Source organism: Pectinophora gossypiella, chromosome 4 (assembly GCF_024362695.1).
Source record: "Pectinophora gossypiella chromosome 4, ilPecGoss1.1, whole genome shotgun sequence".
Taxonomy (NCBI): Eukaryota; Metazoa; Arthropoda; class Insecta; order Lepidoptera; family Gelechiidae; genus Pectinophora; species Pectinophora gossypiella.
The window spans coordinates 3,162,506-3,188,884 of NC_065407.1; the positions used below are offsets into that span (position 1 = coordinate 3,162,506).

A 26,379-nucleotide genomic window follows, 5' to 3' on the forward strand; every position below is an offset into this window, starting at 1 on the left:
TTTTCCACTTTTGTGACGTGACGTGAGAAAAGGACGGACACGACGACTAGAAATCGTGTAATATTCGGCTAATATAACCATTTGGGCATCGACTGCGTTTCACATGATAGAAATTACAAAATACACGGAAAGAGGACACTATATTACAGGCATTGTGACTTAATATAGCTCTCTGATAAAATGGGAAAGGCCAAAAAAGGGAAGAAGAATGTCGCCGCAGAAGATGGGTAAGTTCTTCTAACATATGTGCTAGCTGTTGCTTGTTACGTGGTGATTATATAGTAACATGTTGAACTGTATTTCAGCGACAGCGATGTGGAGACCACTAACATTGATAGTGTGAAGCCGGCGCAGAGTAAGGCCAAAAAGTATGTATTTATAGGTTATCTTCTTTACCTTCTAAAAGCTACTTTATTCGTGTGGTATTTTACTCGTATTGGCGAATGTATCTTCTGGCGACTGATGTGTTTCTATTTTATATACTTAATGTTATTGCCTTTTTCATGGTTTAGATGTAGCAAAAATCTGTTTAATTTATCATATATAACTAAAAGCTAACAGTAAAAAAAAAATAATTACCAACATATTTTTTATTACTTTATGATATTAATACATATCACTAGCACTCCTCATATGTTCTTTTATTTAAATATGTAACCTTTTATTTCTTTCAGAATATCAATAGGCTCTGAAGAAAGTGAAGATGAAAAGATAAAATTGAAGGCTAAACACAAAAAATCAGCTGATGAAGATGTAAAAGAAGTCACAAAGAACATAAAAAATGTGTCAATTTCAAACAAGTCTCAAAAGAAAAAGGTGGATCTCAGCAGTGAAGGTAAAAATTACAATTAATTAAATTACTTCTATAATGTTGTGAAATACAATGAATAAGGGAAAAATATTCAGTCATTTAGTATCTGGTTAAGGTGATTGTGCCTGTTTTTTTTTAAAGTTCAGTATCTCAAAATAAAATATGAGAACACTTATCATATCACTCATTATGATTGTTTATATCACAGTATATTATTACCTTGGTTGCTATCAAATGTAGAAAGTTAAAACTTGTAGGAATAATTATAGTAAAACTTAGTGTAAATAGTTGATAGGATATCAAATGTTATAGTTGTCATAATATAACAAGAGTGCATCACCATATTATACCAAAGACTTGATAAAAGTGATGGAACAGCTATAGTTTTTAATTACAACTTATATTTTCTAGATGAGTCTGATGATGAACCAGAAATTAAGCCAAAGAAGAAAGGCAAAAAGGAAGAGAAGAAAAGTGCTTTCTCTCTATTAGAAGTAGAAGATGTAGATGACTCTCCACCTGAAGCCGCACCTTCTTCCGATGATGAAAAACCTATCCAGAAAACACAGAAAAAACCAGTGCAAGACAAGAAAGAGCCAGCCGGTAAAAAAGGCAAGAAGGCCAAGCGAAAGAAGGATGACAGTGATGATGATTTAGAAAAAGTCTTAGCTGAACTCGAAATGGAATATTCTGGTGTTAAAAAAGAACCAACTCCTGCTCCTGAAGCAGAAAAGCCTGAAGAAGTACCTGAAAATAAGCCAAAATCGAAAACTAAGGGCAAGAAAGCAGAGACTAAACAAGAACCTGAAGAAAATTTAGAAGATAAAGAACAGAGTGACAATGAAAATGATGTAACAATTAAAACAGCTGCACAGAAAAAGAAAGAGAAGAAGGAACGAGAGAAACAAAAGAAATTGGAAGCTAAGAAGAAGGAGAAGGAACAAGACTCCAAAAAGGAAGTGAAAGAACCTCCCAAGGTTGAGAAAGTTGAAGCCAAACCCGAAGAGGAACCTAAAGAGGAAAAGAAAGCTCCTTCGGAAGAAAAAGAGGGTGAAGGCGATGCTGCTACTACTGAAGGCAAGGGCAAGAAAAAGAAGAAAGGAGAAAAGGCAGAAGACAAGGAAGACAAATCTAAAAAAGGTCCTAATAAAAAAGCTATTGCTGCTATGCAAGAGGCTTTGAAGAAAGTGAAAGAGGAAGAAGAACGCCTTCAGAGAGAAGAAGAGGAAAGGATTAAACAGGAGGAAGAAAGAGAAAATCAGAGGTTAGAAGCGATAAGGTTAGAGAAGGAACGTAAAGAAAGGAAAAAGCAAAAAGAAAAGGAGAGAAAAGAAAGACTTAAAGCTGAAGGTAAGCTTTTGACACCAAAACAAAAAGCTGAAAAGGCTAGAGCTCAAGCTATGTTGGAGTCTCTGAAAGCTCAGGGTGTGGAGATTGGTTCTGCTGAGAAGAAACCACCGAGGCCAGGCACAAGGGTCAAGCCAAATAAGTTGAAGACTCAACTTTCGCAAGAAGTACCACAAACTCCTTCTGAGGAAAAGAAAATTGAATTAGAAATTGTTGATAAGAAGGTAAGTGAAAAAGAAATTGTTATCTTATGTAGCTATAACTGTAAGTGTCCATAAACTTAAATACAACTTGAAAAATTTACAGGATGAGCAGAAAAAATTGTCAGAGAAGAAGGAATCAGATACTGAATCAGTGAAAGATGCTTGGGATGCAGAATCTTCCGAGGACGAGGAGCCACCGAAACCTGAACCTGTCCCGGCTTCGATTCCAGCTAAGGATGACAAGAGAGATCAGGACAAGGGCAAAGAAGTTAGTTTAAAATTATGGTTTATTTTATGCTAACAAAATATCTTAATTTTCTCATGATCATACATTTTTGCAGATGTACTATGTATGAAATCCGATTTAAAAAATATACATAATATGATGTGGTTTCTTAGGTAATATTGTAAAAAAATTAAGACATTATTTAAATAACATTATTTTAAGTTTACGCGGTTATTATCATAATTAAAGCACATAATAACGGGTTCTTACCGCGTTTAAATGGGGATATGAGACTCCCGATATTTCGACACTGTTGCATTCCGATATCAAAAACATAAACAAGCGGCAAAGTGGGTAGACAGATATGTCTGCCTGTAGAAAATTATGGATCTACCTACTCCACTCCAATCTCATCAGTCATCCCGTGATCACAACAGTGTCGAAATATCGGGAGTCTCATATCCCCATTTAAACGCGGTAAGAACCCGTTATTATGTGCTTTAATCGTTTAAATTATTTGGTGAGATAAAAAATATGGCAAGATTATGACTTCCATTACATCATAAAAAATATCTGCTTGTAGAATGCTGATGAGGAAGCAAGTTCTGATGAGGAAGATGATAGCTCTGAAGAAGAGTCGAGCTCGGAAGAGGATTCTGAAGATGACCAGATGACAGATGCTCAGAAGAAGAGGGAAGCAGTCCTTAAGAGATTAGAGGTAATTATATTAGAGGTAGTTAATTATGCGATATTTTTGTCGAATTGTCTGTATGTGTAATAAATTGGTAAAATTGACAGTTTTTGGGAAATTTATGACAAACTGTACTTTGTCGGATTTGATTTTTGTTGACACAACCTCACAATAGACAAGGTGGTTTTAATTATTTCAATGTAGGTATAAAATTATAGCCTCAATTTTTACGCGGATCGAATAAATCAAGATAATTGAAATAAATTGGAGATTTTGTTGACGAAAACCACATGAACGCGTTTACGTGGTCTTCACTATAAGCTGCTGATTTGTGGAGAACTGCAATTACAACTTTGTAACAAACCACGTTCAGCAGAAATTGGATTAGGTGACTGTCAAACGCCACAGACGTATATTCCGTCATACCAGAAGATGCACTAAATTTCAATACGTGAATTACTTCGCTCAATGCGGTTGGTCGGTTGGTCGCTATACTCTTTAACCAGAGTCATATTACACAGGTTCTACTGTACATAACCACATAATATAGGCCTTGTTTACCAGTTCACCTACTAAACTGAACTACTTACTGATGTAAGTATGTAGTCATTACACGAGTCATGTCAGGGACCTTTGGCGGCTCAATAATAACCCTGACACCAGGGTTGATGAGGTGGGTATTCCACCCACACGTTAAGAAGAAGACCAGGGGGGTTAAATGGCCACATCGAAGCAACTCATCTAAGAAAGCAATATTGCAATTTGACATTTGCGCATATAAAAGTAAGTGCGCAATGCAAACAAATGTCAATTAGCAATATTGCTTTCTTAGATGAATTGCTTCGATGTGGCCATTTTAACCCCCCAGATTACCTACGTAAATATTTACAGAAACGTCGCGAAGAGAACGAATTAAACAAAGCGAACAACCCGCTCCGCGCCGCGGTGGTATGCGTTTTGGGCCACGTGGACACCGGCAAGACTAAGATATTGGATAAGTTGCGTCGGACCAACGTTCAGGACGGCGAGGCTGGCGGTATCACGCAGCAGATCGGTGCCACCAACGTGCCTATCGAGAATATCAAGGAGCAAACCAAACATGTTAAGGGGGTGAGTGTATTACTGTTTCGCTACTTTTAACACATACAAATATAAAACACCAGCTGTTACCCGCATTTGTTCGCCTAATTTCTGTAAACGTTCCATAATTTATTTTTCACCTAGGTAACTACCCAATTCAATTCAAGATCACTTTCCGAAACTGTGGTACGAAAAAGCTAATAATGATTATTGTTTCAGGTAAACGAGATAGCCTTCAAGTTACCAGGTCTACTCATCATCGATACTCCCGGGCACGAGTCTTTCAGCAACTTGAGGAATCGAGGGTCGTCCCTTTGCGATATTGCCATCCTTGTAAGTTTATCGTTTATTTCACACATACCACTACAGTTGTGACGTACTGAGTCTTGCGCGTACGAGTATGTGAAAATATTTATTCCAAAAACTAGTTCCTCGATCATTTACAAGTACGAGTAAATTAAGCTGCAACGTTTTGTATACAAACGGTTTATGCACCTTTTTATAAAAAACTTATAGATAACATTGTTTTAAGTTTACGCGGTTATTATCATAATTAAAACACACAATAACGGGAGTCTCATATCGCCATTTTAAACGCGGTAAGAACCCGTTATTATGTGTTTTAATTATTATAGATAACACCATAATCCATGAACACATCAACTTCTGACAATGTTTTATCATACATGCTTACATAAACTCACACACATGATCCTTTTAGGAGTGCACTTTCCCGTCTTTCTTCATCATAAGACGATTTGAAGCATTTTTGACTTTTGTTTTCTATAAAGGAATAAAAAAAAACATACGAATATTGTAACTTTACAGGTAGTAGACATAATGCACGGACTGGAGCCTCAGACGATAGAATCGATAAACATGTTGAAGCAAAAGAAAACCCCGTTCTTGGTTGCATTGAACAAGATTGACCGTCTGTACGACTGGCAAAGTGCTCAACGGAAAGACGTGCGTGATATACTCAAAATACAAGCTCCTAACACTCAACTGGAGTTTGACAAACGCAGCAAGGATGTCATACTACAGTTCGCTGAACAGGTTGGTACAAAAAAATATTTATAATCACTTACAAAATTCACCAGATATTACTAATGTGTAAGCCAATTATAAGTGAACACAACATTCAGTCATTACAGCAAAAATAAATTCATCTAAAAACACACAATGCGAGAAACAGGCGTAACACATACATAAGATCATGCCTATTTCTCGTTGGGGTAGGTTAAGTCCACGGAATCCACTTACTATGATCCTGACACACCACTTTCGCTTCTTCCACCCATCAAAGTCAAGCATGTTCGAATACTTTTGACCATGTTACGCCGTTTTATAAATAAGTTGACATACCGGTAAGTGACAAAATATTTATTCCCTTATACCACAGCAATGAAGGCTAGGTACGAGGGGAGGTCAAAAAGTTCGCGGAATGGAGGGGTTGGAGGGGGTTGGTTTGCTCGTACAGGTAGCCGCTAGTTGCACACCTCATTAACAGTATATGTACCAAGTTTGAAGCAAATCGGGTCATTAACGTTTGAACTATCGACCAGCAAACAAGTGAATCGGGAAGAACTCAGCGAATATGGAGAAAATTGAACACCGCGCCGTCATTAAGTTCCTCACCAAGCAAGGAAAATCCGCTCAGACGATTTTTCAAGAGCTGTTAGCAGTTTACGCGGACTCTGCCCCTGGTAAAACCATGGTTTACAAGTGGCATAGTCTTTTCAAGCAAGGAAGAGAGTCGATTAAAGATGACCCCCGCTCCGGACGGCCCATTGAGGCCACCACACCGGAAATCATCGAAAAAGTAGAGAAACTTGTATTAGAAGATACCCGCTTGAAGAAGAAGCAGCTTGCAGCAATGGTCGGTGTATCCGAAACAAGTATTTTAAATATCCTACATCAACATCTTGGGATGACTAAGGTCAGCGCAAGATGGGTTCCAAGAATGCTCACGCCACTTCAAAAAAGCGAGCGTGTCGAGTGTTCTCGCCAGTTTTTAGAGCTCTGTGGAGAGAATAAGGAAAAAGTTATGGCCCGGATTGTTACTGGAGATGAAACCTGGGTTCACCACTATGAACCCGAGTCGAAGCAAGAGTCGATGCAGTGGCATAAAAAAGGCACACCTCCTCCAAAGAAGTTTAAGGTGTCACAATCGGCCGGAAAGATCATGGCCACTATTTTTTGGGATACAGAAGGTATTTTGCTGATTGATTATAAAGATCGTGGTGTGACTATAACGGGACACTACTACGCTTCTTTACTGGATAGATTGAAAGAGGCTATCAAGGAAAAAAGAAGAGGAAAGCTGTCAAGAGGTGTGCTCCTTTTGCATGACAACGCACCCGTCCACACGTGCCATGTTGCGACGGCTGCCATTCACCGATGCGGGTTCGAAAAATTAAACCACCCGCCTTACAGTCCAGACTTGGCCCCCAGCGATTATTATTTGTTCCCAAAAATGAAAAAGGAACTGCGTGGACGAAAATTTGGCGATGATGAAGAAGTCAAGTCTGCAATTTCGGCCTATTTTGACAGCAAAGAGAAATCTTTTTTTTATGATGGAATAAACAAATTATTTGATAGATCCGGAAAATGTGTTAAGGTTAAGGGAGAATATATTGAAAAGGAAAAATAGTTTCGTGTTTAATTTCGACCCCCTTCCCCCTCATTCCGCGAACTTTTTGACCTCCCCTCGTATGACGGTGTGATGGTGAAGCCCCGCCTATCGCGGTATGATTATCGTTGCGTCATTTTTGAGCTACAAGGATGCTTCCATGTTTATTTCTGTTCACAAAATATCGCACTTATTATTACATTTTTCTTTATTAGGTTTTTGTCACCTTTAGATCTGTCTTTATTTAGTAATCAGAATTTGATCTTTGGCCTAGGAAACTACCCAATTGACCGATACATAAGTACGTAGCTTCCACGCCCTGATTTTTATGTTTTCTCTTCCAGGGTTTGAACGCAGCATTGTTCTACGAGAACCCAGACCCCCGCACCTACGTGTCCCTGGTTCCCACGTCGGCAGTCACCGGCGAGGGTATGGGCAACTTGCTCGCTATGATCGTGCAGGCCTGCGAAGGACCTTTGCATAAGCGGCTTGTTTTCTCACATCAGTTGCTCGCTACTGTGCTTGAGGTAATATTACATTTAAAAAATGATTTTTATTTCTTAAAGCACTCACCCTTGGTTAGGGAAACTCACAAAGAAATAATTTAGTCGAAAAGAATCTGACTCGGACGGGACTTGCACCAGCAGCTCTTGTCAAGCCGGGACTCGCGTGTTAACCGTTATTATATGATGTTAATGACATTGTAACAAATACTGAAGCGGATGACTCAGACCATGGAGACCATGATTCTGAGTCGATATCAAGTGGAATTTCCTGCCGGAAAAGTCACGAAAATTTTAGTATTTTTTAAATTATTTTCAAATTTGTACCTTTACGACGGAAAATTCCACCTGATGTCAACTCAGAATCATGGTCTGAATCATCCCTCAAAATTTTCGTTACGATGTCACTAACACCCTGTATAATAAGGCCAAAAGCCCATTGTGAGGTCGCAGGTGGAAATCCAGAACCCACCTAACCTAAGTCAATGATTTTCCAATTTGCTTACGAAGGAAATCATCCGTCATTTTCCTTTTCGGCGGATAAGAAAAGGACAGCTATAACTTAAAATTAGACAGTGTCTGCTGTAATCAGCAATTATAAGATTATTTTTTAAATCAAATATTCCAGGTGAAAGCTATCCCTGGTCTGGGCACCACAATCGACACTATTCTCATCAACGGAACTCTCCGTGAAGGCGACACGATGGTACTCGCCGGCACTGACGGACCCATAGTCACGCAGATACGGTCCTTACTCATGCCGCAACCTATGAAAGAACTCAGGGTCAAGGTATGTTCTTTTTATATGAAAACGGCCTTTGTGGTCCAGCGCTTGAGCGTTAGGCTCACGATCCGGAGGTCCCGGGTTCGAATCCCAGTGGGGACACATCACAAAAATCACTTTTTGATACCTAGTTTGGTAAAGACATTACAGACTGATCACCTGATTATCCGAAAGTAAGATGCACATACGAAGGCACGTTAAGCCGTTGGTCCCGGTTACTACGTTTGATGTAAGTACTTGTTGCATAACAGGGGTCTTTGGAGGTTTAATAATAAACCTGAGACCAGGGTTGATGAGGTTGGTCAAGCAATCTCAGTTTTCTTGTCGACTGACTTATGATTTTTTTTTTATTAAGAATTACATAAGAACGAGTGCGACGTTTATTGGTGACGTCATATGTGTGTATTTCTATAAAAAACAAGAAAAAATGCGATAGAAATGTATCGTTCTGACGTTTTGTAAAAAGTATCTTGTTTGACTAGGTGGTCCTCTTACATACATGTATAAACTTAAACATAAATTTCCCTCTCTCTTGTTTCCTCCAAATTCATCAATCGTTTCATACACGCACGCCGGTTCAGAGTAGATCAATATCGGGAGTCTCATATCCCTGCTTTAAACGCGGTAAGAACCCGTTATTATGTGTTTTAATTAGATCGTACTGAACGCTATAACAATCAACGCTATTCATCAATCATTTCATACACGCACGCCGGTTCAGAGTAGATCAATATCGGGAGTCTCATATCCCTGCTTTAAACGCGGTAAGAACCCGTTATTATGTGTTTTAATTAGATCGTACTGAACGCTATAACAATCAACGCTATTCATCAATCATTTCATACACGCACGCCGGTTCAGAGTAGATCAATATCGGGAGTCTCATATCCCTGCTTTAAACGCGGTAAGAACCCGTTATTATGTGTTTTAATTAGATCGTACTGAACGCTATAACAATCAACGCTATTCATCAATCATTTCATACACGCACGCCGGTTCAGAGTAGATCAATATCGGGAGTCTCATATCCCTGCTTTAAACGCGGTAAGAACCCGTTATTATGTGTTTTAATTAGATCGTACTGAACGCTATAAGTTGTCCTCTTGCCTGTTGTAACCGTAATTACCTTCTTACAGAACGCATACATCGAGCACAAGGAAGTGGTGGGAGCTCAGGGCGTGAAGATAGCAGCGAAAGAGTTGGAGAAAGCTATCGCGGGGTTGAACCTACTCGTGGCGCAGAAACCGGACGAGGTTGAAGTGCTCAAGTGAGTTATGTATACATCTTATAGTATGGGAATAAGGAACATGAAGTGAGGAGGAATGCCGCCTTGGTTTTATACGTCTTTAAGGTATTTAGAGGAATGATTCATAACCCTCAGATACTGGAATCGTTACACTTGAGAGTGCCCAGAGACGCGAGAGAACCAAGGCGGAGACCGCAAATGTGCAAAGTGCAGCCCTCGAGAACGAACATGGGGGACTGTGCTCCTGTCACTAGGGCCTTGCACTACATTAATGATATAGCGGAACGTAACTACGAGGTTGACTTATTTACTTGTTCGGTGGTGAAATTCACAGAACGGTCTCTAAATTATTTCAGTGGGTACTAGATGTTATGTTGTGTGTGTGTTCATACTTTGTTTTATAAAATATTTAATCGCATTTATGTATCGATATTCCATTGGGTATACCTGTAAAGATATTGTTTAAGAATTATGGAAATAAATTAAAAAAAACATTACTACGTATAGAACGGCAACGGTATCCGCTCCCCACCAGCGGCTGAGCTAGGTTTACCTCATATCGATGCCGATACTTATGCCGTTTGGGGTACATGAGAGAAATGGAGTATATAATAAACTACTTGACAACCTACTCAAATGAAATACTTTTTACGAATCGTCAAAACGAAAGTTTCCTTGGAATAGGTTAGTTTCCAACTAGTCAAATCAGTTACTTTTTACTAAACGTCAAAACACGAAATGACTATGGAATTTGTATGAAAGAGCACGCTGTGACGTCATAGAAAATCGTGATAAAATGTCGGACTTATTATTACGTTTTTCTTGATTCACAAATTCACAAATAAGTTAAATAGAAAAAGAGAATGATTTTCGTTAGTTTTAAATCTGACTTTATTTAGTAATCAGAATTTCATAATTTATCTTGAACCTAGTACACGACCCAATTTCTATGCAAATACTGTCCTGTGACATCATCAAGAAAAGCGGTCAAACGCCGTACTCATTGTTACATATTCGAAAATAAGTCGTAAAGTAAAATGAGATTGATTTTCGGTCATTTTAGACAAGCTTGTATTTCTAAATTAGCATTTTATAATTTATCTTTGACCCAGTGAAATACCCTACTGCATTTCAGTAGTCAGTATCTTCCCAAATTGACATACTTCATTTATATTTGAGGTACTAACAATAATACACTTTTTACTATTATATGCGAAATGCTGTGTTGTCGAAAAAAATTAATAAAAAGAAAATACCTTTGTTTTTTGACGAATGTGGAGGAAGCAAGAGAAGTGTGTCAGGATCGAAGAAAATGGAATTCCATAGTCTGCTTACCCCGGTGGGAAATAGGCGTGAGTTTATGTGTGTATTATTAAACAGAACGACCAGTTCGCCACAATTAGTGATTATATTCCAATAAAGATAACATGTTACAACCGTCTCAATGCGCGGTAAGAATTCGATCTCTACAAGTACGTCAGCTAGTGTTGGGACGTTCATTAGCATGTGATGTGTCAGTCATGTGAGGTCGATCGATTACCTTCTAACATTGTTTATTTGCTTTTTTGAATTATTGATCAACAAGCATATGTTTACAGGGAGGAGGTGGCTCGCGAGCTGAAGTCTGCGCTGTCGTCCATCAAGTTGTCGGAGCGCGGCGTGTACGTGCAGGCCTCCACGCTGGGCTCGCTGGAGGCGCTGCTGGAGTTCCTGCGCACGAGCAAGATACCTGTAAGTCTTCTTTTTTTAATTTCATATGGCTGTGCCCAGCAGTGGGCCATATACAGGCTGTTCCATGTTGTTTAGTTTTATTCAGGGATTTGGTCAATGGTCAACATAACATAAACAGCCTAAATACGTCCCTATATTATTATGTGCCCGTGTAATGGGCGCAGGCCTCCCCTTAATCAGAGGGGTATGGAATATACTCCACCACGCTGCTCCACTGCGGGTTGGTTGACTCACAAAGTGATTTCGACAATGTCCCCATCGGGAATCGAAACCGGACCTCCAGACCGTGAGCTTAAAGCTCTAACCACTAGCCACTGGAGTGTACAGTGAACTTTTGTTTGCGTTTAAAGTAATAATTTGTTTATATTTCAGTACTCGGCCATCAGGATAGGTCCGGTGGTGAAGAGAGATGTAATGAAGGCGTCTGCTATGTTGGAACACGACTCGCAGTGGGCCGTCATACTTGCCTTCGATGTTAAGGTATTTATTTACGTCAACAGTCACTGTGGTGTAGTACTTCAGGTACACCTGCTTGCTTCACAAACGGGGAAAACGGGGGACTTATACCAATGGGTTAGTAATTGATCTTAAGTGAAGTTTTCAATATAGACAGCGATACGGCTCACCACCTATCACGTTGGTCTAACAGAAAGCTCGACGAGTTGTGAGTACTTAGTTCATCTTGCGATGGATTTTTGAGGAGAGAGGAGAGGAGGTTTAAACAAAACAAAAGTCAATATCACCATTCGAGGGTCACACACAAGCGAAAATAAAAAGTTTTTAATTATTTGTTTTTTAAATGAATAAAGTCTTTTTGGTGTGTTTCCCTTTGGTAACTAGGCTTATTAACCGAAATATAAAAGATAGAGCAAGTGGCTCAAACATCATTATTCTTTATTCTATGTCCCGAGTGTCACAGAATTTCTCACAGATAGAAAAAAATGTATAAGAAATAACCATTATAATCCAGATTGAACGCGACGCACAAGAGATGGCCGACAATTTGGGCGTGAAGATCTTCGCGGCGGACATAATCTACCACTTGTTTGACAAGTTCACCGCGTACCGGGAGGAGCTGAAACAACGCAAGAGGGAAGAGTTCAAACATATCGCTGTGTTCCCTTGTAAACTCAAGGTGAGTGTTATAATGTAACCCTTCGGACAGAACGGCCTCCGTAGTCCAGTGGTTGAGCGTTGGACTCACAATCGGGAGCCCCCAGGTTCGAATCCCGGTGGGGACATATCACAAAATCACTTTGTGTGCCCTAGTTTGGTTAGGACATCACAAGCTGATCACCCTATTATCCGAAAGTAAGATGATCCGTGCTTCGGAAGGCACGTTATGCCGTTGGTCCCGGTTACTACTCACTGATGTAAGTACGTAGTCGTTACATGAGCCATATCATGAGCCTATGGCGGCTCAATAATAACCCTGCCACCAGGAGGGTAATTCCACATGGGAAAATACCATTTCATTTTAACTTAGAATCATCCTTCTCAGTTTTCGGCATGCCACTCAGTTATATATTAAAGCCATGTCACACCCCGGACACTGTATGCAAAAGACCTCGTTTTATTTAGACACTACACATTTATCGTACACTCGCATCTGTGCGTGTGTCGTCTGACGCTCATACGATTGAAGACTAAAGTAAGACCGAGGGGTAGTGAGGTAAACCAAGCTCAGCCGCTGGCGGGGAGCGGAGAGTTGCCGTTTTATACGTAGTATTATTCCTTATTCTATGACCGTGTATAAGAAATGCATTTCTGTTTTCTCTGCCAGATTCTACCGCAGTTCGTGTTCAACTCGCGTGACCCCATCGTCGCTGGCGTCATGGTGGAAGCGGGCATCCTGAAGGAAGGCACGCCTATCTGTGTGCCCAGTCAAGAGGTTCGTTTGCTGTTCTGTTTGATCTTCATTTTTTTTCACCAGCCTGTTTGATCGCCAGCGATTCCTGCTTAAGTGTACACGCGTTCACATTCTGTATTACTCTGTGAGCGGAAATAAACATGGAAGCATTATTGTGGCTCTAAAATGACAACGAAATCGTACCGCAGGGGGCGGGGCTTCAAAATCATACCGCAATATGGACTTCATTGCAGTGGTAAAAAGGTATAAATTGACGCGCGCCTTGTATCACTTACCGGTATGTCAACTTTTTTACGAAACAGCGTATGTGGCTAAACACAGACAAATAACGACATAAAATCAATATATTTAAAAACATAAATTATTGGACAAATAACAAACATAACTTATAAATAAAACATCTCCTCCGATGCGTCACATCGAGGTAAGGAGTCCAATAGGCTGGCAGCATTGCCTCTCTGAATCGCCAGAAAAAGAAAACACAAACAAAACAACAAATAAAATCAATAACATTAATGTGTTTTTGCTACTGTGAGTGTGTGTGGAGCAACAGGTTGCTAACCTGGTATGCTAAAGGCATATTATGTGGATGAATATGTGCGTGAAAGGTGTAAGTACTGAGAATGCGACTGACAGAGAGGAAAGGAAGAAGAATACAAGTTGTGCTGATCCCACATAGTAGAGTGATATAAGAACAGGAGAATAAAGAGAGTTTTTGTTTTGAGTGAGTTTTGGCGTCAATAATCAACTGAGTCTCATGTACAGTCATGAGCAATATAATGTACCCACTGTAGGGCTCTGTCGCACTAACATATTTGACATTTAGTGAGACTTACAGTTCAATTTGTCAATAAAGTTAATGTGACATGGTACCAAAGTGTATACATATTAATGCTCGTGACCGTACTAGGTTCAAGATAAATTATGAAATTTTAATTACTGAACAAAGACAAATCTAAAAGTGACGATAAATATTTTCTTTTTACTATTTATGATTTTTAATCAAGAAAAACGAAATAATAAGTCCAACATTTTATCACATTTTTCTATGACGTCACAGTGTACTTTTTCATAAAAATTCCATAGTAATTTCGAATAGAATAGAATAGAAACTTAGCTTAACTTAACTTTTTGTGTTTTGATGTTTAATAAAAAGCGACTGATTTGAATTGTTGGAAACTAGCCCACTGCAGCGAGTATGAAGAGACTCCTTCCACGTTTATCTCGTATCACCATGTTACAGAGCATACTCCACCATGCTACTCCACTGCTCGTTGGTCGATGTGGTCGGGCTAGTAGCCAAAAAAGGGTCCAACGGCTTAACGTGCCTTTCGTAGTACGGAATTATCTTACTTTTTCCAGCTTCCGTGGTCTAGTGGTTAGAGCGTTAGGCTCACGATTTTGATTATCTTCTTCTTCTAAATATATAAAAGGAGAAACTGACTGACTGACATATCAACGCACAGGCTAAACGGCTAAACGTAGGCACTTGAAATTTGGGAGGGACGTAGCTTAGGTACCGTAGAGGTGCACTAAGAAAGGAATTCCCGAAATTCCCACGGGAAAAATCCTTCCACGCGAACGAAGTCGCGGGCAAAAGCTAGTAAATTATAAAATTACAACAGTCCTCCACTGTAGGTCCCACCATCTGGTGCCAGTATCATAGAAGCAAATGGTGCTAGTACAGAATTGAAAACTGCCATCTATTTATTACACTCATAACTACATTCCCCTCCTGCACACGACCCCTTACGTATTACAAACAGTTTCGCAACCACCGCTAGATGTCGCTGGATTCAATTTTCCGGGCGACGTTTTTACAATTTTCCTTTCGGTAAAAACATGAAAACCTGTTTCGAACTAAAAACGAACATTACGTCTTGACCTTACCATCATCACCCCAACAAACTATAACTTTTTTTTGACGTGGCTTATTGCAGATTTGCTGTAGATGGCATTAATTACTTGGCCGGAAAAAGCAAACTAAAACACCTTTTCATCATCATCACCTAACCTAACCTGAAGATTTGGCGGGTCGAGTTTTTTACAGAAGCGACTGCCTATCTGACCTTCCAAACCGCGAAGGTAAAACCAGCCCAATACAGGTTAGGTCACATACCTCCGAAAATGCATTTCTCGCGATGTTTTCCTTCACCGCTGAGCACGTGATAATCATTTGTGATTTACATTGCGTTCTACCATCTGGGCTACCACGTCTTGACCTTAGCAACGAACACTATTATTTGTGTTTATATGTATTGCTAATGGACGTTGGTCTAACAGAAAGCTCGGTGAAGCGTACAAGGAGGAGTGCAATAGGAGTTGTATTTTTTTAAACATCATATTCAAAAATCTACTCATTCTTCTTCTCTCGTGTGGGTTGTGAGATCAATGACTGACCTTATCAACCCTGGTGTCAGGGTTACTATTGAGCCCCTGACATGACTCATGTTATGACTACGTACTCACATCAGTAAGTACTAACTGGGACCAACGATTATCGTGCCTTCCGAATAAGAATAAGAATAAGAATGATTTATTGTGAAACTGTGTAAAATGGTCGTAATATTACATTTACGTTTTTTTTTTGCAATCCGAAGCACGGATTCGTCTTATTTTTTCGGATAATCGGGTGTTCTGCCTGCAGTGTCCTAACCAAACTATTTTGTCGTTATGTACCCACCGGGTATCGTCTCCGAAAATTATTAGTATCGCAAACAATTCTAATTTGGTATCTCGCATCTCACAAACCGGGCATTTTGATTAACCTCTACCAATTGTCCTCAGTTCGTGGAGCTAGGCATTGTGACGTCAATCGAGGTGAACCACAAGCAAGTGGAGACGGCACGCAAGGGGCAGGAGGTGTGCATCAAGATCGAGCCGATACCAGGGGAGTCGCCCAAGATGTTCGGCCGGCACTTCGACGAGACTGATATGCTAGTCAGCAAGGTAAGACTTACATAAACATACAGGGTGTAAGTAAAGAAAGAAAGAAAGAAAGAAACATTTACTGCACCACGCTGCTCCAATGCGGGTTGGTAGAGATGTTTTTACGGATAATAGCCGGGACCAACGGCTTAACGTGCCCTCCGAAGCACGGCATCATCTTACTTTTTCGGAAAATCAAGCGATTCAAGCCTGAAAAGTCCTTACCAAACAAAGGACAGTCTCACAAAGTGATTTCGACAATGTTCCCATCGGGAATCGAACCCGGACCTCCAGATCAAACACATCAGTGACATCGTAACGAAAACTTTGAGGGATGATTCAGACCATGATTCTGAGTTGATATCAAGTGAAATTTCCTGTCGCAAAATTCATGAAAATTTTAGTATTCTTTTTTATTTTTTTCAGTCCCATATAGTGTACTGAACCCAAATTTAAAATAAATAAATATGGCTAATTATTAAAAATTATCAATGTACAACCACAATAAATAATAACGTACCTACAACTATACGAGCACAGGCCTCTCAATCAACCGAAGGGTTGCTGCTCCACTTCGAGGTAGACTTACAAATAGTTTATAATAGAATAGAAATAGTTCATTATAAAAGGGCGCCACACACAAAAACAAGACATTAACATCATATCAAATTTCCACACAACAATTACAAAAAAGCAAGACGGATCTTCGTCGAAATGATCATAAGGTGGTGGTGGACGTCCGGACGAGACCATGATTCTGAGTTGATATTAAGTGGAATTTCCTACCGGAAAATTTATGATTTTTTTTATACTTTTTTAAATTATTTTCCGTTCCATACTTTTGCGACGGAAAATTCCACTTGATATTAACTCAGAATCATGGTCTGAATCATCCCCCTCAGTATTCGTTACGATGTCACTAACACCCTGTATATTATTATGTTGTGTGTGGGAGGAATTCTAGCTGATAGGCGTGTATTGTTGTTTCCATGGCACAACAAAACCAGGTATGCTCCATCCTATGAAAAGCCGCCATTGCTAGCCGTTTGATGGCGTAAGTGTTACATGAGTGTTATCTCTATATATTTCTGGTTCAGTACATTTCTGTGGCTTGTTTCATTGTCTTATTTTAATTACATTTTTTACGAAACCTGTGGGGAATGCCTACTCTTCTTCTTTTCTTTTTTTTTAAATAAAATTGCCCAATTTTTACTTATCTAATATTTCTTCTTCTATCGTGTGGGTTGTGAGGTGGATTACCAACCCCATCAACCCTGGTCAGGGTTATTATTGAGCCACCTTAGGCCCCTGACATGACTCATGTAACGACTACGTACTTACATCAGTAAGTAGTAACCGGGATCAACGGCTTAACGTGCATTCCCGAAGCATGGATCGTCTTGTTTTTGGACAATCAGGTGATCGGCCTGTAATGTAACCAAACTAGGGATCACAAAGTGATTTTTGTGATTTGTCCCCACCGAGATTAGAACCGGGGACCTCCGGATCGTGAGCACAACGCTCAACCACTGGACCACGGAGGCCGTTATTTATGTAAAGGCACTCACTGTGCGTGCATACACGGCTCAGTATCGTCCGGTTACCCTCGTGATGTTGTAATGAATGAGCGTCGAGCGTGCCCTGCAAGATACCGTGCTATTTTCGTCCCGTGGCATCGATTGACAAGCTATAAATAGCAATCGACATCCAACTATCATCAATCGAGTGCTCTTAGATCTGCTTTGATGTGAACATTTCGTGCTATCGAAATGTTATTAGAATCCTAGCGCGCTCTGGTTTGAATTCTAGTTGAAGAACTAATGTTAGAGATCTGTGTATTAAATAGGGTAGTTTCCAACTAGTCAAATCAGTTACTTTTTGCTAAACGTCAAAACACGAAATTGCTATGGAATTTGTATGAAAAAGCCACCTGTGGCGTCATCGAAAAGCGTGACAAAATGTCGCATTTATTATTATTTATTTTTTTATTAGAATTCACAAATAAGTTAAATAGATAAAGAACGTTTTGTGTCACCTTTATATCTGTCTTTATTTAGTAATCAGAATTTCATAATTTATCTTTGACCTAGGAAACTATTCAATTGCGTTCTTTGATTTGTAATACATACATAAACTCACGCCCTAACGGGGTGTGCAGAGCCACAAGTAATCAAAAACAACTTGCAGCCACTGTTCATACGATGTCGTAAGTTGGATATAATGAACCTTTTGGTGATAAGGGATCAAATCTTACTCGGGCAAAAACGCAACAATAAGTTCGATATTTTGTAACTTTTTTCTATGACGTCACGGTTTTTCACAGTTTTTGTTACAAACATTACTTTTTCATCTAAGCTTAAGTCGAAAAAGGCTGTGTCATGGCTATATTATTATTTTTTAAGAGAACAAAATTACAGCAGCACGCGACTCGCCATATGTTTGTTTATGAATTTTCAGTATGAAAATGATTAGTTATACAAAAACGTTTAGGTGTTTTCCTCGTTAATGTGACACGGGAGAAAGTACGATTTCCAACAATGTCCTATAAGAATAGTAAGTACATCGAATCTAATCCATACATCCAGTTCATTCGAAGTACTGTTTCAAAAGCGCGTGTTTACATTCGAGAATGTTCTGGACTTGCAGAGCATCCGTTTACTCCACTATCGACGTTCGCGAAATGTGTGAACTCTCTCACATTTCAACGGAGGTTTACGTCTACCTTTACAAATAATGCTGTATTGTACTGGTTGGTTATGTACAGAATACGAGAATGTGTACACTGAATCGGCGTTGCATTTACATCCAACGAACGAACTGATGTTCCCAAAGTGGGAACATGCAATACGTATTTTTATGGAATACGTCTATCGTGTTCACGAGAAGGAATTTCAGTTTACTGCTACATGGCCTCTCATAAGAGGCTACTTTAATATACATTTTGGACATATCCAAAATGTATATTAAAGTAGTCATATAAAAGTACCTTTTAGTCTCTGCTTCCAACAAAAATACAAACGTAAAACCCACAATGAAACAATAGGCTACTTTCGAACCAGTCAAATCATTTACTTTTTACTAAAAGGAAACCACGAAATTATTATGGAATTTGTATGAAAAAGCACACTGTGACGAAAAATCAGAAAAATGTGATAAAATAACAGACGGAAAAAGTCATAGTCATAAGTTAAATAGAAAATTATTTTCGTCAGTTTTAAACCTGTCTTTATTTAGTAATCATAATTTATCTTTGACCTAGGATACTACCCAATTCTAACAATTTACCGTCTAACACAAAAACTCGCACTTGCTAAACTACGAGTTGGCATTTTCATTGAGTCTGCGTGTTGAATGCAGGTTGGTGGTATCAATGGGCTTTCATTGATCGCTGCAGGCGGGGTCACTAGGTCGGGAGGGGGAGATGGGAAGGGGGGTGCATAATGGCAAAGATGTTCTAGCCTCGTTGCTAAGTTTAGCACTAATAAAATGAGAATGGTGTCCCGTATGCCGGATGTTAGTGACATCGTAACGAAAACGTTGAGGGATGATTGAGACCATGATTCTTAGTTAACTGCAAGTGATTATTTCAAGTGATTAGTTTATCCGTTGCAAAAGTATGGAACTAAATATAATTAAAATACTGAGGGGATTCAGCTCATGAACTCCTCTGCTGGACTGGGAGTAAAGAAAAAAAACATAGAATGCGTTCAGCTGCCTAGCTTCCCGTGCATGTCGTAAAAGGCGACAAAGGAACAGCGTCCTGTCGAACATGATGGATCTGTAAGAGCGATAGGCTGATCACCTATCATCATACGGTTTATCATTATCCACCTTAGGACTATGTATCAAAAGTGGCTGCAAATAGTTTCTTGATTATGCTTATAGTTCTGCCCACCTCTTCGGGGAATACGGGCGTGAGTTTATGTATGTATGTATGTATTCAGCTCAGTATTCTGAGTTGATATCAAGTGGAATTTTCCAACGATGAACATCGAGATGAGATGAACAGGGAGTTACACCTCCATTCTTTCATTATGACAGGCGTTCGAATAGACCATTATATATTTCAAAACTTATGTAAAAAGAGCTTTATTGCCTAATGTTTAGGCAGATAAGACCAGAATACAAGAAAACAATTTGAAATAGAAAATGTGACAGTGTCTTTAGTATTAAATATATTTTTTTAGTGTTCCTCTTTTAAAAACGTGTTATATAATCATATACATACATACATAAACAGCCTATATATCTCAATCAACCGGAGGGGGTATGGAGCATACTCCACCACGCTGCTCCAATGCGAGTTGGTGGGGGTGTTTTTTTACGGCTAATAGCCGGGACCAACGGCTTAACGTGCCCTCCGAAGCACGGAATCATCTTACTTTTTCGGACAATCAGGTGATTCAAGCCTGAAAAGTCCTTACCAAACAAAGGACAGTCTCACAAAGTGATTTCGACAATGTCCCCATCGGGAATCGAACCCGGACCTCCAGATCGTGAGCCTAACGCTCTAACCACTAGACCACGGAGGCTGTTGTCCCAATGAATAACATTTCCGGGAACGGTACATCGCTGATTCCCACTATAAGCCTTCTCCAAACAACCGGCTTTGCATCTGTTTTTATCCCCGAACACATATTACCATACCTTTTCCTCTTTATGATAAACATTTCCTTATAAATCGCAGCAAACTCAATAGCACAAAGGATATCTTGTGTCGTAGGTCCAGAAAGAAGGTAAACAAGGTTGTTTACATTATTTTTATGACTTAAAGTAAGAATAATAACAAACATTATGTGCAATATCCTCCTAAGGCCGAAATTTCCAGCTACAAAAGTTAAACAATGAGATTTGGATTTTAAAAGGACGTTCGGATTTACGACAATATAAGCTACTTGACAACCTAGTCAAAACGAGATACTTTTTACGAATGAAATATAGATAAAACGAATGTTGTTTTAAGTTTACGCGGTTATTATCATGGCACTTGCAACAGTGTCGAAATATCGGGAGTCTCATATCCCTGCTTTGAACGCGGTAAGAACCCGTTATTATGTATTTTAATTAAAACGAATGTTTCTATAAAATTCGTATGAAGATGCGGTCCTGTAAAGTTATAATCATAACAAACATAAACAGCCTATATACGTCCCACTGCAGGGCACAGGCCTCCCCTCAAGCAACCGGAGGATGTACTATGCATACTCCACCACGCTGCTCCACAATTAAGATTTTGTTCCTTTAATAATTATTAAAATTCTAAAATAAGTCGAAAACAAAAATAAGATTTATTTTTGATCAACTTACTGGCTTCTATTTGTAGGTTAGCATTTTATAATCTATCATTGACCCAGTCAAATACCCTATTTTTTGGGTATCAAGTAGCATTGCTATTTCCAAACACGATAATTAGGGTAATTGCACAGGTACATAAGGTCACGTTTCTTTCCAAATGAAGGTAGGGTGAAATACTTAATTGGAGATAATTTATTGGAAATACGTAAATACTTCAAGCCTCGTTTTATATGAGAGACATACATAAAAGTATTCTTTCAGATTTTGAGGTACCCACATAGCTTCTTGGGCAATGTTGTTCAGAACCATTACCTGGAAATGATTAGTGATTAAAAAACACATAACAACATAAGCTCACAACTATATCCTAATGAGGTAGACAGGGGTTCATCGATGAAGATGAATTAGGTACCCACGCCTCACCGATTAGTGATTAAAAACCGTAAATCCAATTTTACTTCTATTCAAGTCAAAGCTATCACACAATAGATAGTCCCTCTTGACCTTACAATACATTAAACGAATCTGTACAGACCAAGCTAAAAAGCACATCAAAATAACATCCCTGAGAATTATCCTTTTAACGTTCTATTTTTACCACCGCTGTGCATTCATATTCTTCTATTAAATATAAGGGCAGAGGGGAACGATCTATCAGGTTAAAATTGACGTCACAACAGCAATTAGGGCAACCCTGGCAGCTTCTTACACCAGCAAACTGGTGACTATGCCGTAGGTAAGAGGGGCTATATTTCCACAAATGGCGAAGCGAGGCTTTTCACCAGTACAGGCGCACGCGCTACGCTGCACACTGCACACATACATACTGACCGGGTCAGATCCCCATTCTAGATGCTCCATTGATATTTCGCGACGGTTTCATTGACGGAACCCCGTATGGATGCACGGTATCTAATAAATTACTAGGCTATTTTAATATACTTCCCACTTTTGGATTGCCAATTTGGACACTGCATGTATTTGCAACTTTGGTGTAGTAAAGATGTTGTAAAGTGAAAGTTCACCAACCAATTGTACAATTTTAGCCTAGTAGACTTGTATATGCCGGGGATAGTAAGCAGCTTGGCACTTTCGTGGCTTTTCTTTTCATCCCTTCTATCACACGGGGAACAAAATGTAGGACCCCAATATAAAAGTTGCTACTAATCTTCTGACAAATGCGTGAGGATGATTCCATTTACAATTTCATTTTTAGTGAAGTCTGTTAGTCCTTCAACATAGTTAGGTATTATTGCTTCGAATGCATCTTATTTGCATAATTATCGATTTAAGTATCTAACCGTGATATTACTTGATCCTGTTATTGGATCCCCAAATTTAATTATATTTCTCATTAAACATTTTCCAACCTTCAACGAGTCACCTTCTATCTGGTTTTATTACCTGTCCTTCGTAACGGCATTGGAAGCAGTTATTTTCGCAACGAGCGAATACGATTTCCCAGCGTTCAATGTCGCTACCGGCCCCGACTCCCGGGGCTCGCTGGCAGGGCTGCAGCGGGGTAGGCAGGGCGCGGGGTGCAGCATGACCCAGTTCCTTGCTTGCACAACCTGCCCTATTTTCCCCATGACGTCATAACCCCATTCACTCCGAAATGCTGAATCGATGCGCTCAAACTGGGTCGGCTTGAATGAAACCACTGGTACATTCATCATGAGCAGCTATTTTTAGATCGGAAGGCGGTCGTAATTCGGAGTCAACTCAGGAACGGGTTTTCGCGGATGTAGACACAGGACAGGCTGCGATTAAGTTTTGTGCACCGCCAATTAATATGTGACAATTCTACGAGATTGGCAATTTGTTTGTAACTGGATTTTTTGAGGTGATGCTTCGTTATCTCGTCTGCTGATCTTGATACGCGATAGACGCGATTTTATCTATAATATTGAAATAAATTAATAAGCACTATTATAATATGAAACGTGTTGAGTAGGGTCTGGCAATGATGTCTGAGTATTTTAGAGTTTATATTAATATTGTGATAAAATTGTGATTTGTTCTCATTCATCTTGTTATGGGATAATTCTAACTCTTGGAATAACAATTGATAAGTTTCCTAGGTCACTGATAAATTAGAAATTATGATTTGATTTTTTCTATTTAACTTTTTTATGAGTTTAAATAAAAAAACGTAATAATATTTCCGTCATTTTATCACGTTTGTCTATGACGTCACAGATTGCTTTTTCATACAAATTCCATGGTAAATTCGTGTAAAGTAACTGATTTGACTAGTTAGAAACTACCATATTGCCGAAGGCACGCCATACGTGACGTAACATGAAGGAATACTACACTGGATACTTTCCATACTCTAGGTAGGGTAGCATACTATAGTAGCAAGATAGGGTCAGAAATTAGGTTACTTCTTTCTTCTTACATACCTACATATCTTTGTGTTAACTGAAAAGTACTGGGAAAGAGCTCCAGACAATTGTACTATACATATCCCGACCACAGTGCCCTCGTGTATGCACTTTCTCCCTGCCCATTCACTCTTCCTCAAAACTAGTTAGAACAGGCATTTACTAGGTAAGCGTGTACTAACTTCGGCCACATCTTCATCTGGTGAGATTGTAGTCAAACGCAAATCTATTTTTAATAAAAATAAATACATACACTCACGCCCGTGATGGCAAACGGCGTGGCCAGAGCCACGAGTAATTAAAAGCAACTTCAGGGTTCTAAGATAGAGACAGGTTAATCAATTTTGTGCTTTGTTAATTGTATTTCTCTTTGTCTACAGATTTCGCGCGCTAGTATCGACGCGTGCAAGGATTACTTCCGCGATGACCTCATCAAGACGGACTGGCAGCTGATGGTCGAGCTCAAGAAACTCTTCCAGATCCTCTAAATCATCAGCACATCCTCAAAAAACTTCCTTGCGTATGCTGGATTTGTATCTACAGATTTTATACCGCCTTTTCTGGTATGTCTGTCCGAAGGAGTCAAAATTTCCCGAATTCTGTGTTCTTTCTAATCTAAAACTTGTTTACTCTAAGCAAGTTGTTCATGTTTCAAAATCGATAAGTGTGTCGTCTGTTCCATCTAAACTCTGCTCTGTCGATCGTAGAATCTCATACTGTATTACCACTTGCGAATGACAATTTGTATTACTAATTGAATGTAGCCGTGTACATGTATTATTGTATCGTATTTTACCTTGCAGGTTCGCAGATTTTTATCTGTCATAGTATTTTTAAAAGTGTACGTAATTTATTATTTAACAACTGCCATACTTTTTCGTTTGAAATGTGTATTTTGTTTGAGTTTTCGATCGCGGGCGACGGACTGTAAATAGCAATACCATACGGTTATTTATTTGTTTTATTTTATAGAAGTCGCGCAACAACTTATACCTCTAGTATCTTTGGACTTCAGATTGTTCTGTAGAATGTTGTACTACATATAAAAATGAAATTTAGCGAAATTTTAATGCAAAACATGTAACACGTGTATCTATAAATGGTATTTCATCGTAAGAATCCTGTGTAAATACATATTTATGAGTTATAAAATGTTGTAGTTGTATATAAATAAAATATCCTTCAATACAACAATTTAAATAGTTTCCCATGTAGTGCAATACTCGATCTCAATGGTAATGAATGTGTCTTTTTCAGGCAATACTGTATCTCTACGGTGCTTCTATTGTAGTGAAATTTTATCCATCTTTTATATAACTGTTGTGATTCGATGTCTAATTATATCAAGGTATGTATTTGGGGCACTGGCAAGAGCGGTGGGAGAGGTCGTTTATTGTACGAGAATGTTTTCGTTCAAATTCTATTCGCTTCAAGGGTATCCATGTGCGGGAAGCTGCATTCAAGCTGTATGTCAAATTTTGCCTTAGAAGTTTATAGTTTATCAGTAAAATTTTATCTTCTTCTATCGTGCGGGTTGTGAGGTCGACCCGCCTCAGCAATTCTCAAGGTAAAATTTGACAAATAACAGTTTGAAAGTGCTAAATACTTGCATACAGGGATGACAATTGTGTGGCAAGCAGGACAAGAGTCCATAGTCGAGGTACAGAAGGTTGTATTTTATATTGTAGGTATTTTCCCTTTTTGAAATGCTTTGTATTATATAGATGGAATCGGACATATTCTTATATTGAAGAAATTTTATTAAATTGTAAAAACATTTGCGGATTTTATTTCAAATGATCCTTTTTCTAACACTTCTTTGATGCTAGATATGGTATATTATGTACACACAAAAGATATGAACTGGATAAAAGTTACAAGTATCTACTAAATACTTCTTTGTCCTTTGATATTGTGCTGGAATCGACATATCTTTGCGGTGGTGAAAAGATTAAATGATGAATATATTTTCGTGAATATTTGCCGAGGCGGAGACCACTTTCTTGCATCCTACAGACTCCCCCGCGGCATAACGACCGCACCGCACCCGGCGCGAAATGTATCGAGGGCTTCGACCAATAGCTGTTTGACGTGTTTCTACGGAGATAGCATTCTCAGCGTTTGTTGGTTGAAACCCTCCATATAATTCGCGAAGAGCGCGGCGCGGGTGTCATGCAGATCCTGCTGGGGTGTTCACCAGCATTCTGAAGGAATATGCAGCAAACTCATGAAAATAAGTACTTAAACAGTATACGCCACCGCAACCTCGCGGCCATTGAACGAAGGACAGATAGGTACATCAAGAACAAAACTAACAGAACCGAAATGAAAATAACGTAAGTAAAACAAACACAAGTTCACGACTATATCCCAATTGGGGTAGTCAGAGGTACACCCATCGCAAGATTATTTTACAGTACCCTATATAACGACCTCCGTCGTCCAGCAGTTTGAGCGTTGGGCTCACGATCCGGAGGTCCCGGATTCGAATCCCGATGGGGACATATCACAAAAATCATTTTGTGATCCCTAGTTTGGTTAGGACAATACAGGCTGATTACCCGATTGTGTTGTGTGGAGGAGCTTGGTGGCGCAGCGGTAAACGCGCTCGGTCTGCGATTGTTGAAGTTAACCTCTCATCTGCC

General features: G+C 39.3%; 1 protein-coding gene across 1 annotated transcript; it reads left to right on the forward strand.

The window, feature by feature from the left end:
- On the forward strand, positions 1–25,511 carry LOC126366201 (eukaryotic translation initiation factor 5B). The gene is made up of 18 exons (XM_050009208.1): positions 1–227; positions 306–368; positions 675–835; positions 1,223–2,382; positions 2,465–2,629; positions 3,171–3,305; positions 4,170–4,388; positions 4,578–4,691; positions 5,187–5,414; positions 7,335–7,517; positions 8,122–8,283; positions 9,414–9,544; positions 11,122–11,254; positions 11,627–11,734; positions 12,225–12,389; positions 13,038–13,145; positions 15,912–16,073; positions 24,115–25,511. Exons 1-18 carry the CDS (start codon positions 181–183, stop codon positions 24,220–24,222), a joined length of 3,552 nt encoding a protein of 1,183 aa, XP_049865165.1. The 5' UTR covers positions 1–180; the 3' UTR covers positions 24,223–25,511.
- Positions 25,512–26,379: the final 868 nt, after the last annotated feature.

Coding starts and splice junctions, on each gene's coding strand:
- LOC126366201 (XM_050009208.1), top strand. CDS start 181: ATGGGAAAGGCCAAAAAAGGGAAGAAGAATGTCGCCGCAGAAGATGG. Junction 836..1,222: donor GGTGGATCTCAGCAGTGAAG/GTAAAAATTACA, acceptor TATATTTTCTAG/ATGAGTCTGATGATGAACCA. Junction 4,389..4,577: donor AAACCAAACATGTTAAGGGG/GTGAGTGTATTA, acceptor TTATTGTTTCAG/GTAAACGAGATAGCCTTCAA.